The sequence below is a fragment of the Cololabis saira genome, chromosome 9, assembly GCF_033807715.1.
Source record: "Cololabis saira isolate AMF1-May2022 chromosome 9, fColSai1.1, whole genome shotgun sequence".
Classification (NCBI taxonomy): Eukaryota; Metazoa; Chordata; class Actinopteri; order Beloniformes; family Belonidae; genus Cololabis; species Cololabis saira.
In genome coordinates, this window is record NC_084595.1 from 30,794,332 (window position 1) to 30,809,887 (window position 15,556).

At 38.0% G+C, this 15,556-nt stretch overlaps 1 protein-coding gene across 2 annotated transcripts in view; it reads right to left on the reverse strand.

The window, feature by feature from the left end:
• Positions 1–948: 948 nt before the first annotated feature.
• LOC133450542 (protein prune homolog 2-like) overlaps positions 949–15,556 on the reverse strand; it is a 44,913-nt gene continuing 30,305 nt past the window's right edge. Inside the window, exons 10-18 of one of the 2 annotated variants that reach the window (XM_061729240.1) lie at positions 13,358–13,846; positions 11,391–11,467; positions 10,022–10,225; positions 9,735–9,914; positions 8,194–8,293; positions 7,652–7,783; positions 5,362–5,448; positions 5,037–5,135; positions 949–2,063 (exon numbers count right to left, since the gene is read on the reverse strand). In XM_061729240.1, coding sequence (XP_061585224.1) covers positions 2,036–2,063; positions 5,037–5,135; positions 5,362–5,448; positions 7,652–7,783; positions 8,194–8,293; positions 9,735–9,914; positions 10,022–10,225; positions 11,391–11,467; positions 13,358–13,846 — 1,396 coding nt within the window. In that variant the 3' untranslated portion in view covers positions 949–2,035. Of the gene's footprint in view, positions 2,064–5,036; positions 5,136–5,361; positions 5,449–7,651; positions 7,784–8,193; positions 8,294–9,734; positions 9,915–10,021; positions 10,229–11,390; positions 11,468–13,357; positions 13,847–15,556 lie in introns of both variants that reach the window. The other variant, XM_061729239.1, reaches the window with a different exon arrangement.

Consider the following 15,556-nt stretch of genomic DNA (forward strand, 5'->3'; position numbering starts at 1 on the left):
CATGGTGGGTCTGCAGCTACATACCGTTTATCAAATATATTATGAGTTTCTGATGATTTAAAAAATATTAATAAATGAGTGTGGACACATTAAGCTTGAACACACCCAATTACAAACACAATACGATGAAAACTGGGACATTTCAGGCGGGAATTTGATGTATTTGCGGCAGTTGATGATGTTACCAATTACATCAGTCGATCTGTGAGATGATCAGTTACCCCATAACAACATGGTAGCTTATATACGACCACCAACTGGTCATTTTACACTCTTTACTGACTCTTTTCAACAGAGGTGAATGCATAGGGCGTTAACAAGGCATTCAATAAATGTTCATCATGGTCGCTGGAAAAACAAAATTCTCGAGTCTAGACAGAGACTGGAGACAGATTCTAATCTAATGAGTGGCAGATTAGGTGTTTGTGTTTGACTTTTTTAGAAATAAGGCTGTATATCTCAGAATGATTCATGTTTTTTTTCATAATTTTTCAATGAATGGATGATTTGTGATTATTTTTTTAACCATTATACAAGGATTTGCTGTATGCAATCAGCAGAGGGGAGCAGGGGCGGACATAGCATTTTTGGGAGTTGTGGCCTTTGGTGTTAGGGCCTGACCAAGGCTGCTTGCAGCTTTAATTTGTATTGTTTTTGTTTTCCCTGTGCCATTACAAGGTCATTTTAAAATGGCACAGGAAAAATGGATTTCAATTGTCATAAAATAAAAAAGCTCTGAAAATGTTCTGTATGCTGTTTATCAGAGAATGCTATAACCACATTAAAGGAAACAGCTCTGCTGAATTCTTCAGTTTTCTTCAGACTTAAACTTGTTTTTTGTCAAATGGTTTGAGATGACAGTTTTGCATGTGTTTGCACAAACATAAACTGATGTAACTTGAGCAGACAAGAGAAATGAGAGGAAAACATATTTAATGAACGGTTTTATATATTTTACTACAAAGAATACAGTGCAAGCAACATACAAACATGTACGAAGAAAAGGCATGGCCCAAGATGCACTGTGGCCGTTTTTACCATCATACATCACTCCACCAATCCCCAGCGATCTTTCTCGTACTCCCCAACCAAACCCCAACACCATCACACACCAGTTTCTCAAACTGTATCCATTTTAAGCATGCACTTCACTACTTCAGATACCAATAACTACTTGTTTTGCTACCTCAAACAATGCTGAAGTACCTTACAGTCACACTTTGTATTAATATAGTAGCCTGCTGTTTCAAAGACTGAATTAAACTGTGAATGGCCTGATGACACACTAAAATATCTCACTTTGGTTGGGACAGATATCTCCTTTGTGTATACATCATAAACCATCTTATCTCCTCTGTATCTGGTTTGCACAGACTTCACAGCTCTGCCGATAATATGCTGTTGAGTGTGAATCCAATATTTGGAAATGATTGCCTAAAACCCCAACCTAAATGGAGAAACCTTTAACATTTAACAGACAGTTCAGTGTCCTTAATTTTAAGGTAGAACAAAGGTTTTTTTTTCAAGCAGATGAGATGCAGTACAAATTATTTTTGAGTGCATTAGGTTATGACTGTGGCTTTAGAAAATACAGAGTTTTATTACCATGGGTTGATTATTATGATGTGAAAAACGTTAAGACATGACGGTAGCAAAGCCTGTAAGGAACAGCTGGAAATACATTAAATACATACAAATAAAAGTATTTTTTATAGATAAGTAAAAGAGAACAAAATGGAAAACATAATCAAGTTATGTATCAAGTACTGTAAAAGAGTATAAAGCATCTCTCCTTCAGCTCAGTGACGGTCTCTGCAATACAAATACAGCGTTTCTGTGTTGTATATTGAGCAGTCTCAGAATTCATCCTCCTTAATGAACAATCAGCCACATATTTGCACCACAGTATCTTCTTTTCAAACCAACTGCTCTTCACTGAATGCATAATGCTGCAGGCTGGCTTTTATACTCGAGACATGCCGTGGTGGAGTGCAGCGTAACACAGGGAGAAATTGGGCAGCAGCCGAGGGTCTTGTCAATCCACTGAGATCCCCTTGTCGACTCTTAAATGAGAAGTATAAGAATTTATAAATATAATTCAAGTGTATCTTGCCTTGAGTTAAACATTGAAAGAAAATATATCACATATAATAAATATGAGAGATTAAAAACAGTTGTCAAATCATAACAATAAAGAATCTTGAATAAGGTAAATGACAGAGCTTAAGTAAATAACTTTCCTGAAGAAGCAATAAATACATGCAATAAATAAATGCATAAATGTAATGAACCCTTAGAGCTTTCCCGTGATTGTTATTCTAAAAAAAAAAAAAAAACCATTACACCAACTGCAGGTTCACAGGCATAGAACAGGAGCAGCACTAGAGGTGGCTCAAACCCAACCTTATACTGCATCTATTCTTTATATGATTTTTTATCAGACTGTAACTCAATAAAAATGATTCTTCACTACAAACAGCACAATGAATTGGTTAATCTCCAGTTAATTTGCCAAACCACAATCCTCTAAATCTGTCCCGAAACGAAATTGCACACCTGAAAACTGTGCTCTTGTTTGGCCTTTTCCTGCTTTTTTTGGGGGGGGGGGGGGTGCTGATTATAATCCTTTGAAACAATTCCTGACATTTGACGAAAGGTTTGACAAATCACAGCACTTGAAAGCTTGGAAATTGGGCTTTCCTCATTTTGATTGTGAACGAGGTATTGATCCCTTAAAGCTAAATAAAATTGGGGACATAATATAAATTATCTGAGAACTGGGATATCTTTGTGTGGCCATACTTTGTTCAGAGCAGCTTTGAGTATTTCCCCTTTGATTTTGCATTACACTTATTTGGATTGACGTTCACATTTGCATTAGATGAATACAGCTAAGTACTGACACAAATCTACAAGTTACAATGGCTAAGTCATTTGTTAGCTAACCAGTTATTAGGCTAACCAGATATATACAGTAAAAATGCACATAAAAGACTATGTTATAACTGGATGAAAGTCTGATAGTATTCTGATGGCATTTGGCACACTGCGATAAATAAATACAGGAAAAGTCTTTCCTCCTTATTTGCATAGTTGGCATGCTAACATCAAGTTTCCTATTCACCTGAGGTGTTTCATAATTGTACCTTTACACATTCCCTGACTAAATATTTGCTTACCATTTGCTTAGTTAACTGATGTGTCTTGTAATTCTGTATCCAGTCTGGTTCAGCATTGGGTTGTAAATCGAAGCACAATAGTCAATTAGACGGGGGTTAAAAGGAGACGAGTCAGTTCTCATGCAGTTGATGAGAATTAGTGGCCTGTGTAATGCTAGCATATTAAGCATGTATAATGAAAGATGCATTGGTGCTCTGGTGAGATTGTTCACGATAGACACTGCAATGCATAGGATGGAAAAACCGTATACCGTATACTTTTATTCTCACACTTCTCTGAGAACTGGGTCCAAGTCAATCTGTTGTTTTCAGACCCCATGCATAAATACTTAGTACGTGCAGAGACACAAAGATGCATAATGTAAATACATGCATTACTGTATGTGTCTAGTCAAAATGGGTTTTATAAAGTTTCCACGGGTACCACTCTGACCTATTTCCAGAGTAGATGCCAATATGTTTTTAGATAACTGAAAACTTGTCATACATGACAAGTTTTCAGTAATGTACATGTACATTACTGCCATCTCAGGGCACTCGCAACAAAAAGTCCCAACAGGGACATCGCGGCTGTTAGTCGTAACTCAGATTAATTCTCAGCAGTACCTTTAAATTGTTTGTAATTTCTCCTTTCTCAAATTTTAGTTTTTCAAGTTTTACTTTTTAAGTGCAAAGCATGTACACTATATTGGCAGAAGTATTCGCTCACCAGCCTTGACTTGCATATGAACTTAAGTGACATCCCATTCTTAATCCATAGGGTTCAGTATGACCTTGGGCCACCCTTTGCAGCTATAACAGCTCCAACTCTTATGGGAAGGGTGTCCATAAGGTTTAAGAGTGTGTTTATGGGAATTTTTGACCATTCTTCTATAAGCGCATTTATAAGGTTAAACGCTGATATTGGACGAGAAGGCCTGGCTCTCAGTCTCTGCTCTAATTCATCCCAAAAGTGTTGTATCAGGTTGGGGTCAGGACTCCAGGCCAGTCAAGTTCATCTACACCAGACTCTGTCTTCCATTTCTTTATGGACCTTTCTTTGTGCACAGTCATGTTGGAAAAGGAAGGGCCAGCTCCAAACTGTTCCCACAAAGCTGGGAGCATAGCATAACACAAATGTTGGAAGGAGCAGTGTTTACCCGGTAGTTTGCTCAGATTTCTCATGTTATCAAAGACAGCATCCTATTTGTTTTCTGCGTAAAAGAGATGTAAATAAACCAATTTTTACATGGAAAGCAACATCACGGACTGATTCGAAAAGGAACATCAACATCAAGCTCATTTCATGTGTAGAGTAAGATGATAGCCTAAGGTCAGTCAAAGGTTAGTAGAAGCATGAAAAAACTCATCAAAGCTTTCAAGGTTACGATCCACAGAGCCAACTCATCCAGTTTAACTTGTTTACCTCATACATGCAAATTTGTGTAAATTCCTTTCCTTGTCATACCTTAAAGCAGAGTGAAATATGTGTTAACATGTCAAATTAAAGCTCTCACTATATATATTTTCCTTTTGTAAGCAAATTCAATGTGTATTTCTTTCCGTTCCCCAGCTGGAAAAGTACCGGTATTTCAACCACTGATGACATAATAAGAAAAGCCACTTAATTTATCATATGTCACAGGCTTCACCACGTTTGATGTGCTAAATAAATAAAAAGCAAAAGTGTGCGGTCTCCTCTCTTGTTTTTTTCCACAGGCTTCATCACCTCATGTCAAGGTTTCTATTAACCTGACAGTCAGATTTTATTGCCTGGTTAGGAGTGGCAAAACTGGAATATGGGATGGGGGGAGACGATTTATAAAAATGTTTGAGATCATGCACACAAAATTACACACAATGACATTAAGAACTCACTTCACGATAATCGGTGGAATGTGGATATACTCCATTGGTATAATTTCCCCAAGTTCCTGGAGGCTATTCACATACTTGATCTTACTGCTGAACTTTGAGCTGTAAATTAAAAAAATCACAAAAGGTTTACAACACTGACATCTAAGTTGATCTTGGATGATATTGCTGATGATTTATTTCTCTCCACTATGCTCTGTAAGCATGGTGGTATACCAGTAGCTCGTATACAAATGTCAACTATCTGTACTTTTTTAAATTGTGAAAACTCTTTATGCACTGTTAACAATGATTCATTTTATGTATATTTAAATTACAACAGTGAAACCTTATGAAAGGCCTTGCTATTCCCAACAAAGTTCGAATGAACCAGGAAGGATGAACAATGATGAACATCTTTAGGTTTTTCTTGAGTCTGTGGGAGAAGAAGAGAGAACTGGGTGAAGTAATTCAATTATTGAAGTGTAGTTAACTGAAGCTTACCTGTATACTGTGTTTGCTGGCAGGTGAAATTAACTTTAGAATTGTAGCAGAAATGCGCCACAAAGCCACAAAGCTTTTCAAAGTTAAAGATCCATTATATGGGATATAGTGACATCAAGTGGCGGGAATTGCAACTACAAGCAGTTCTGATTATCTGATTACGGATGAATATCTGTGGTTGTTATAAATGTATACAATTCCACTCTTAGGAGCTGCAATATCGTGGTGAAGAGTGAAGGCTGTTTAATAAATTTAAAAAAGATAAGGTGCTGGTCGTGGCATAGTTGGAGAGGCCAAGTCCATACACTGCAGTATTTGAGGGAATGTAATTCTATTTAAAACATTTTAAACAAGTGTGAGCAATTCCAAATCACGTGTTATTATACTGTATACAGTATCCAAATATGAGAAAAAGAAAATATACACCACTGTTAATTCCAAGGTTTCATATATTAGGACGTTTAAAAAAAAAGGTCCTCATCACATCCTAAAAGTAAATAAAAACTATCAGTTAGACAACACATGGGATTACACTGTGTTATTCATTATTCAACAAAAAGTAGGCTCAAATACAGAAATAGTGTGTGAAAATCTAAGTATATCAGCTTTTATAAGAATTAAGAGAGGCGGTATTAGCCAGGTGCTGCTGATCAAATATACAAAGCACTTGGTTGATTAACAGCAGGTGTGGCCACAAATAGGAGTTTTGTTATGTTGGAGAGTTCAGGTCCGTGTTTACACAATGCTACAAAGAAAAGATGCCAGCGAAGATTTTAAAGAAGTGACTGTTTCTGCCTGTCAAACTGGGAAGGGACGGCCCTTTCAAACACCAGCTGGACGCCATTATTTAAACAAGTACTGTGGGAAACAATCATGACTTTAGCAAAACCTGCAAGGACTGGACAGAAAGTACTTTGAAATAAGTTCATTTAAAAAAAAAAATGTTGACACAACTACTTCCTAGGTGCTCTGTTTGCCTTCTGTGAATGTTTAGATTGAAAGGACACAACTTTTGAAATTGAAATTGAAATTTATCATAAAGTTCCTCATTTACAATATAATTGGAAAAGAAGCTCTTTTTATATTCATTTTTGATTTTTTAGCAGTGAGTGGCCATTCTAATGCCGTAAATAAATCAAAACCATCACCTTTCCACTCCCCTTGTTTACCAGATATTGTGAGGCATTGGTTCTGAAATGACATATCTTTTTTTAAACCAAAAATTACTATGTCCAACCATCTCCACTTTTGTCTCATCCGTCTATGATATTGTTCCAGAAGTACTGTGATTTGTTCAGATGCAATTTCACAAATACATCATGCTTTCTTGAAGAGGCTGTTCTCTTGACAACCTTTCCAAACAAACCATACTTGTTCGGTCTTTTTCTAACTGCACTGTCATGACCTGTAACTTATAACATGCTAACTGCAGTCTGGGGAGTCTGAAACAGCTCTAGGTATTTCTGTAACTTCTGTGAACACTGCATTGTTTAACATTGATGTCAACTTGCTGCGATCTCTATTCTTGAGAAGAGCACAAACTGTTTTCAGTGTTTTTTTTCCCCACTTGTGAACGCTTTCCATTTTCTTTTTATAGAATGATGGACTCACAGTTGTTTGGAGTTGATCTTATTACACTCTCCAGATTGGAGGGCACAGTTGCAACAGTTGCTTCTCCAAGATCATTACTGATGTCTTTACTTCTTGCCACAGTGTTAATAAAAAACCTGAATGTTCCAGACCAGCAAAACTGCCAAAACACCAGTTTTTCACACTTGCTGAGGATTAGTTAATCAAATACAGTATATTTTATTAGCGAGTACCTGCCTGCTCCCTATTATCCTAAATCTGCATGAAACACTGCCTCCGCAGTTTAACTTGGTATATAAAATCAAATGTGAGGTTGTATTTATCTAATTTTAACACCATTTCTTTTACTTTTTTCTCTCTCTTTATATGTAAATATTGGAAGAAGTTGTTTTTACATGACTATACCCCCCTAAATTTGTTATTATAACCTGGAGAACAATGTATCATAGTATTCTTAACACCAACAATATGTATGTAATCTGTTCATGAGAAGCAAAGTGGTACAGTATTGTAAATTACTTTGTGTTGGCTCTTGTAAAGTTTACCTTCGGTCTATCATTTGGTAGCATCTTTTCATCCATGTAAAACCAGGCATCCTCCGGCGAGGAGTGGCACCATTCAAGTACACGATCATGTAATCTTCTGCCACCATGAGCTCCAATGTACTGATTACATACCTAGGCACATAGAGAAAAGAAAAACACTTACATAAGCATCAAAATGTCCACCAAATTTTCTTAATTAATAACATAATGTATTCCAGGCCCAACTATAAGAGTGTACCTTTGATGTCGGCTGTTTTATATTATTTGTACTTTTTTCCAGTGAGAAAATAATAATGCTATGACATAATATTGTAGGTCGAATTCAGTCTTGTTTTCAAACTTTGGAATTCTCCCCTTCGCATGTTTTTATTAAGGCAAGCCTCCAGTCTGGTTTCTGTCAGACCTTTACAGTCTAATGAAAGTCCACCTTCAAGGAGGGTGGAAACTGTGCTTTCAGCTAAATAATGTCCATCATTTTCACTCATAGATGTGGCTGTGATGGTTGCTGGGTTATTGCTTTTTGCATGAGGAGCTTTACGTACAGAAAAAGGTTTTCCATTACATAGTTGTAGTTGTCACAGTTGCTGTCTGGTAGGAAACACGCTGCAAACACGATGATGGCGTTCTGTTCAGCATAATAACCTGAAGAATTTGAGCAAAGACAGAAAGAGGACTCAGTGGTCGATATGTCTACGATGAAGGTAATACATTTATTAAACTGATTTCCCAAAATCTCTTTGGATTGGATTCATCCAATCCAATAAAATGAACAATTACATAGGCATTGAGACATTCAAAGAAGAAATGGCTATTTCCTTTTCTACACATATGTTGCAAATTGATGTTTATCAGGAGCAGTTATTTTTTTAACTTTCCTTTTTTTTTTTTTTACATAGGGAAATGAGGCAGACGAGGTGAGTAGTATTTCAGTTCATTTGCTGAAGGATATAAAAGTGTATCTGAAATCCATAGACACTGAAAAATAAGCTCCGGTGGAGTCTGGAATCTGGAAATGCATAGAAATACAAACAGGTACCTACGAAACTATATGGACGAAAACCATCTGAATGATTGGATTAAATTATAAAATCCAGTTAATGTCTGAGTCTACAAAGAAAGAAGAAACATGGAACTGTGCACTTAAAGGGGACCTCTTATGGCATCTAATGTCTATTTTAAACAGGCCTTGAACGTCTTAAAAACAAGCTTTTGATTGTTTTTGCTAAATAAATTAGAAATTCAGCCTCTGAGCCATGTCTTTATCATCCCATTCTCTAACCTCATTATCTATGCAGGATTCTGAGTGGGCGGGGCTATGATAATGAGGGACTGTGCTGATTGGCTGCCAGAATGACGCGATACACCGCTGCGAAAAAATGGCGGAAGCTCCGGCCGGCGGAGTTACACCGTGTCCTAACTGCATGCGATGCGAGCGTCTGCGACAAAATCAATTCCATTGCTTTATTTTCTATTGGACTGTCCTAACTGGCCGCAGGGCTGCGCTGCGCGCCGTTTTGAGCTGAACATTTGTCGGATACAGGCTTCTATTCTCTTCCTGTCGCTCGTGATGAAAGCCGGTTGAAAGCGCTGTAGGAAACGGTTATGGATGAGGAACGGCTGATCCAGTTAGTTGAAATGAGAAGTTATCTCTATGATACCTCCTCATTTCACTACAAAAACCTCAATAAAGTGGCAGCTGCTGGAGGGAGATGGACAGAGAGCATCCGATGTCACGCAGTGCGACGCGATAGTCGGACGCTCACATGCAGTTACACGGTTTTATAGTTGTGGGCGTGGTTTGCATTTTGGTTACGTAACGAAAGGGAGCAGAATCTGAACGGCTCGTAGAAGCCACATCAGACTGGATGGCTCATCCGGGCGGCTGTACAGACACTGCAGAATTTGGTTGCTTTCCTCCTCCTCTGAGTTGGCAGGCTGAGGGGAGACCACTTTACATATGTTAAAGCAAGAAAAAACGTGTTCATAAAAGGTCCCCTTTAAGTATGAAGAATAATGAGATCAACTTATCAGAAGCTATAAAACGCAGAGTAGAAACTGATTTTAAGCATTGGTGTGGGCATACCTCCATGAGAAATGACTCTTTTATACGGCTCAATGCACTTCATATCAATGCGATGCTCCTGCTCTCCAATAACCACACTCCTCCACAGCCCACTGTCCTTGAGCCCTTCTGCTGCTTGATGGCCTGTGATAGCGTCACCTGAAGCTGCTCCAGCTCCCAGACTAGAATCTTCTGAGTCTGCTGTTTGATATGTCAGTGAAATCAGGGAATATTACATCATGCAGTGACAGGTAAAATAAAAATATGCAATTTGATTTTATTCTAAGGCAGGACTGTTTGTGTCTTACCTTGAATATTGAAATCCAGCGAGTCTGCTTCATCTGGCGTGTCTATCTCATCGATGTTGACATCCAGGTCATCTCCCGTATCCAAGGCCTCGTCCTCTGTTTCCAGAGCCTCTTCTGAGAGGACGGACCCCTCACTGCGGTCCAGTGACACGTTCAGTGGAGGAGCTGCCAACTTTCTCCTCTGATTAGACCCGCCTGATATATCTGCTGAAGAGGGTGAGTCTGATCTTCAGAGTTTCCTAATGTGTGTTGTTTTTTCTTTTCTTTTCAGTGACGTGATATGTAAACTCCTCCATAGAAAGAAAGAGGTGCTCTGAACAGTTAAGATTTTATATGTAAAAACCAGTGAAGTGTAAATCATAAAAACATTAACCATACCATGGAAAAAAAAAAAGAATACAGCAAAGTTGAGAAATTATAGCATCAAAATTCAGCAAAACACCCACAAATAGAGAAGAATGCATAATATTGAATCAGAATATAAAGTAGTCAAGTCAAGTCAAGAATGGATACCGTTCAAACTTCTGGCATTACATGTTAGTGTGTTTTTGGTCCACTTCACTGTTTCTTCCCGCAAGCGGTTGCTCTGATGAACTCCCACAAATAATAAGTCTCAGAGTAACCAAACACGTGCAATAAAAATCATCCAGCACCCTCTTTAATAATCATGTCTGCCTCACTCTGCTGCACCTCTCACTTTTGTACTTCCTTTTGTATAATTTTTTGTATTTTTGTATAATTTGTCTGTTAAAATTGTATATAGGTTATACTTATACTTATTCTTATTTTTATTCAGAACTATCCTTCTTTTATCACTACCTCAAACTGCTGCACCTTAAAATGTTAAAATGTTTATATGTATATAGTAATACCACATCTGTTTATTGTTTATTTGTTTATTGTTTATTTTTTTTTACTACCAAAGAGCGAAATAACCGAATCAAATTCCTTGTTGGACAATGTTCGAACCTGGCCAATAAAGCTGATTCTGATTCTGAAAACAAAATGAACAAGACAAATTAAAATTAAATTATATTTTCCTTTTTGCTCTGTGTCCTATATGTTCTGTGAAAAGTTATTTTTCTAACTCTTGTGGTGGTTTGTTGTTTGCACCTCATTTCCACAGTAAGGTACAGTTGTGTTAGTGTTTCCTTTCCTTTGGTAAACCTAAGTGATTCCACTTATATCAGCTTTCCCTTACAAACGTTAATATGACTTAAATAATAGAGCTGAATTAATAAATCCAAAGGGTGAGAGCTTTTATGTGTAAGCTGTAACAAACCAGAAATGAAAGCACAAGAAATATATTTTCCTTATATTTTAAACAAGTGGAACAGTAGAGACTTGGTTTATCTGTCTGTTTATTTACCTTCTGCGTTATCCAGCTCCTCACCGGAGGCTGTCTGCATCATCATTTCAGTTGCACCAACTGCCTGCTGGGAATGTCTGCTCAGAGGCACAGATATACAATAATGATCCACAACATAAATGATCATGGCTACAACCAAAACCAGCAGAGGAACAACCACACAAAGTATTGGTCCAAACAAGGCAAAGAAAATCATCTATGTCCAAAGTTACAGACACAAACTGCTCTCATGACATTGGATCTGAAAGAATTCAAAATCTGTTCTTTGACACTAGACATACAAGATTAGGGGGAATGACGAAGTAGATGGAGAGAGACTGTCTCAATACTTCATTCCCAGGATGCACGTGTGGGCTGAGGACACAATACAGTGCAGTGTTGCAACCTCCCCCCAACCGGAGCTCCTCTAACAGACTCTGATTAGCATAAAGCCTGCTAACAATAGAGAAAAGCAGTACAGAAAAACCAGTAGACATACTTGCTAAAACACTCACAAGTTTTTTTGTTTGTTTTTTTCCTGTTTAAAAATCTGTGTATTTGGCACCTACCTTTCCCTCATCCTGTATTCATCAAGCATGTAAGACCGGACCAGTCTCTCCACAATACGTCACATGACCAGTTAATTATGGACAAGTCTATTGTGCTTGTATGCAAACGCGCGCACACACGCACTCAGCACACACACAGGGTAATAAACAGGGGAGGGTCATGCAACCCAAAAGGGGGCAGGTCATCATAATTGCAAAGTGGGGCAAAATGAACACAATGCTGAAACTGCTAATAGGAATAATTAGACTTCGGTTCAAACTCATGCAGATGCACGTATGCACAGTGCATAAGTATACATGCACACAGTGTAGCAAATACTGAAAACTGAGAACAGTTTTAGTTTGGACATTTAATTTAGGGAGCTTTTTGGAGCTCAGTTTCCTAAGGAACGTTTCTGAAAAAGTTCTAGAAATTGACCAGAAATGTTCTGTTTCTTTTATTTACAACCATAATTATAAATAATAAAAAAATAAATAAACAAAAAATAAATAAAATTGAAAAAAATTATAATATTCTAAGTATACAGTATCTGCCATTTAACACCCTCCCTTTCCTATAAGAAGAGAGGACGTGAAAACCCTATCATTCTGTTTCAACCTTTTAGAAAGACCAGAAAAAATCGGGGCTCATCGCGGTGCTCGTCTACGGGATCCTGCATGGGCCTCTGGTTGGCAGTAGTGCAGCATTAGGAGGGCGGGGGCCTTGGGGCTGAGGGTCCCTGCTGGGCTGGTCCTCGCCGGTTGAGGGGTACAACCAACAACCAGCGTGGCAGTAATCAACCACCATTGTCATATATATATATATATATATATATATATATATATATATATATATATATATATATATATATATATATATATATATATATATAATACACACATGTGCGCCTTTTACATTTATGTATAAATATAGCTATCTATACTAGCGTGTTGACCATGAATCGTTATGGAGTACAAACTACACAATATATATCTAAATAGATGATAAACCAAAGACGTGTATGTACTTTCAAATAGGTGTTTACACAATTGTCTTTGAGGACTGCACAATTTTTTAAAAATCTTTTCACCATTTATAATTAATTGAATAGTGGACTGCAAGTATATGACAGATGTATCAGCTTTTAAAGATATGTGTGTGTATATTTCTATACCTACATAGTATGCCAATGGTACTTTCATGTAATCGATATGTATCTATGTATCTAAGAGGTCAATAAAACATGGTAGACTGTCAAGAGGGCTGGTGAAGGACACATGCTCCCACATACACTCATGCAAAAAAATAAAAAAATCAACTCCAGTTGCAAGATCAAAATGTATATATTCAGGTGTTGCCAAAGTTGGTATTAACCATTAACATATATGCAGACAATGGAAAAAAAAAAATATTAAAAAAAGGAATAAGAGAAATCTCACCTCGATAGGAGAAAGTGAGCGTATTCCTCTGGTACATATCGTCCATGATCCTCAGTCTCAGGCTGGACATGAGCATCCCCAGGCTCATACCGACTCTCACCATCAGCTCCGTGCTGAGAGTACTGGACCTCAGGGATGCCGATGGAGTACTGGCTTTCAGCTGGACATTTGAACCGTGCATCATCAAGGCTGTATTGGGAGTTAGCTCCAGCTTCAAAGTAGTTCTCAGTCTGCTCGGACCTGTACTGTATAGCAGAGGCATCTGTCGTAAACTCGGCGTAAACATTTGTGGTACTCTGCTGATCGTTAGATTTGGCATCTCCGCAGGCTTGGTAGGCATACTGGTTTTCAGTTCTTTGGTCTATGTGATGGTAATTGTAACCAAACTTGGTTTGACTCTGAGTCATGTTTTGACTTCCTGTCCAATGGAATGGAGGATTTTCACTGGTTAGCTGAGAAGACAGCTGTGATGTCACGTCATGGTGTCTTCTGTTGTGGAAATAAGGGAATGCATCAGGGATCAGCACAAGCAGATATTGAATAAAGTGACACTTATCCATCTCATTCAGCTGTACCTAACATTTTGGGTACTCATTTTCTGTATTGTAGACATTATACCACATTCCTTTAAACACCTCTGCATCCTCTGGTACTCAGACATTTTTTCATGCAAAGACAGTAAAAGCACAGGTGTATTAAGATTCTACTAAATGAAGGCCCTGCATCCATATATGCTGGTTCACTTCTTTACTGGCGCACTTATTAAAAACAAATCAGCTTTAATCTTACCAGTTTCCCTCCAGTTACAAGATGAAAAATCTTGTTTGCATTAAAGGTTGCTTGTGGAATGTGTGAGCACCACTAGTGGTCAGCTGTGTCTCTTTTGCATGTCGTTACATATGCAAGAATAAAAAAGCCCTACCAACACACCACTCTAAAGATAGCAGTAATGTGAAGAAAACACAGCAATTCCTCAGAGAAAGCCGAGAGAAAGTGCACTTAATTCCTCCATTTTGGGTTTCCTGATCTCTGTAATGGATCTCTGTATACTGCATACTAAAGTAAGCTGCAATTCCCAAAGTGTAAGTGGGGAGAAGAGTGAGAATCCTTACTGTCGGTGCTGTAAGTGAGGGTTCACGGATGCATTTGTTTTTGACAGTTTGTAAGCCTTTTCAAAACCTGAGGCATATCCAATATCCAAGTGGTGCTACATTAACTTCATATTCTAAATTAATTTGAAAGAAATATATAAATTGTCATGAACATTCTTTGTGGTCATCTGGCCGGCACGATAAACAGCAGTGACAAGGATGTAACAAAATAATCCAGCTGTGGCACATTAAAAATGACAGGCTCTAACCAAGGATGTCCCTTCCTGTTGAATGGGTGTTGTCTCAACTCCTGTGTCCTTGTAGGAACAAGGAAATGAGGAGAGGAGGGGAGATTGTATGAACTTGGAAATTAGAATTTGAGATGGGAGCAGAAGAGAAAAATATTATATTTATTTTTTTCTCATAAAGTAAATGTTCATTTTTCCATATACATTTGTTTAGATGTTGAGGAAGACACAATTTACTCTGCTTACATAAAGTTGAAGCTACAGAGAAAAAAACTATTCTCTATAGCACTTAATATTACCTATGCTAACAGTAACACACACACACACACACACACACACACACACACACACACACACACACACACACACACACACACACACACACACACACACACACACACACACACACACACACACACACACACACACACACACACACACACACACACACACACACACACACACACACACACACACACACACACACACACACACACACACACACACACAACAAGAACCTTGTAATAAAGCTAGGGGAGCTGTTTCCATTAGGCATGGAGGGGCTCCAGCTGTAATGAGGCAGGTAATGCATATTTAATGAGGCGTAAACAGATTTATAAACACACACACACACACACACACACACACACACACACACACACACACACAGATCTGCAGATCAAACCTTGCCGCTAAACACATGAAATACACCCCTGTGCACATGCAAAGTTTGTCTCCTACTCACATGTACACGGATGTATAATCTCGTCTTGTAGTCAGTACAGATGCAGATACATTTTCTTTTCGTGTCCGTCAGTTTCAGGCCGTCGCTCATCCGTTCAAAACGTAAACACATATAC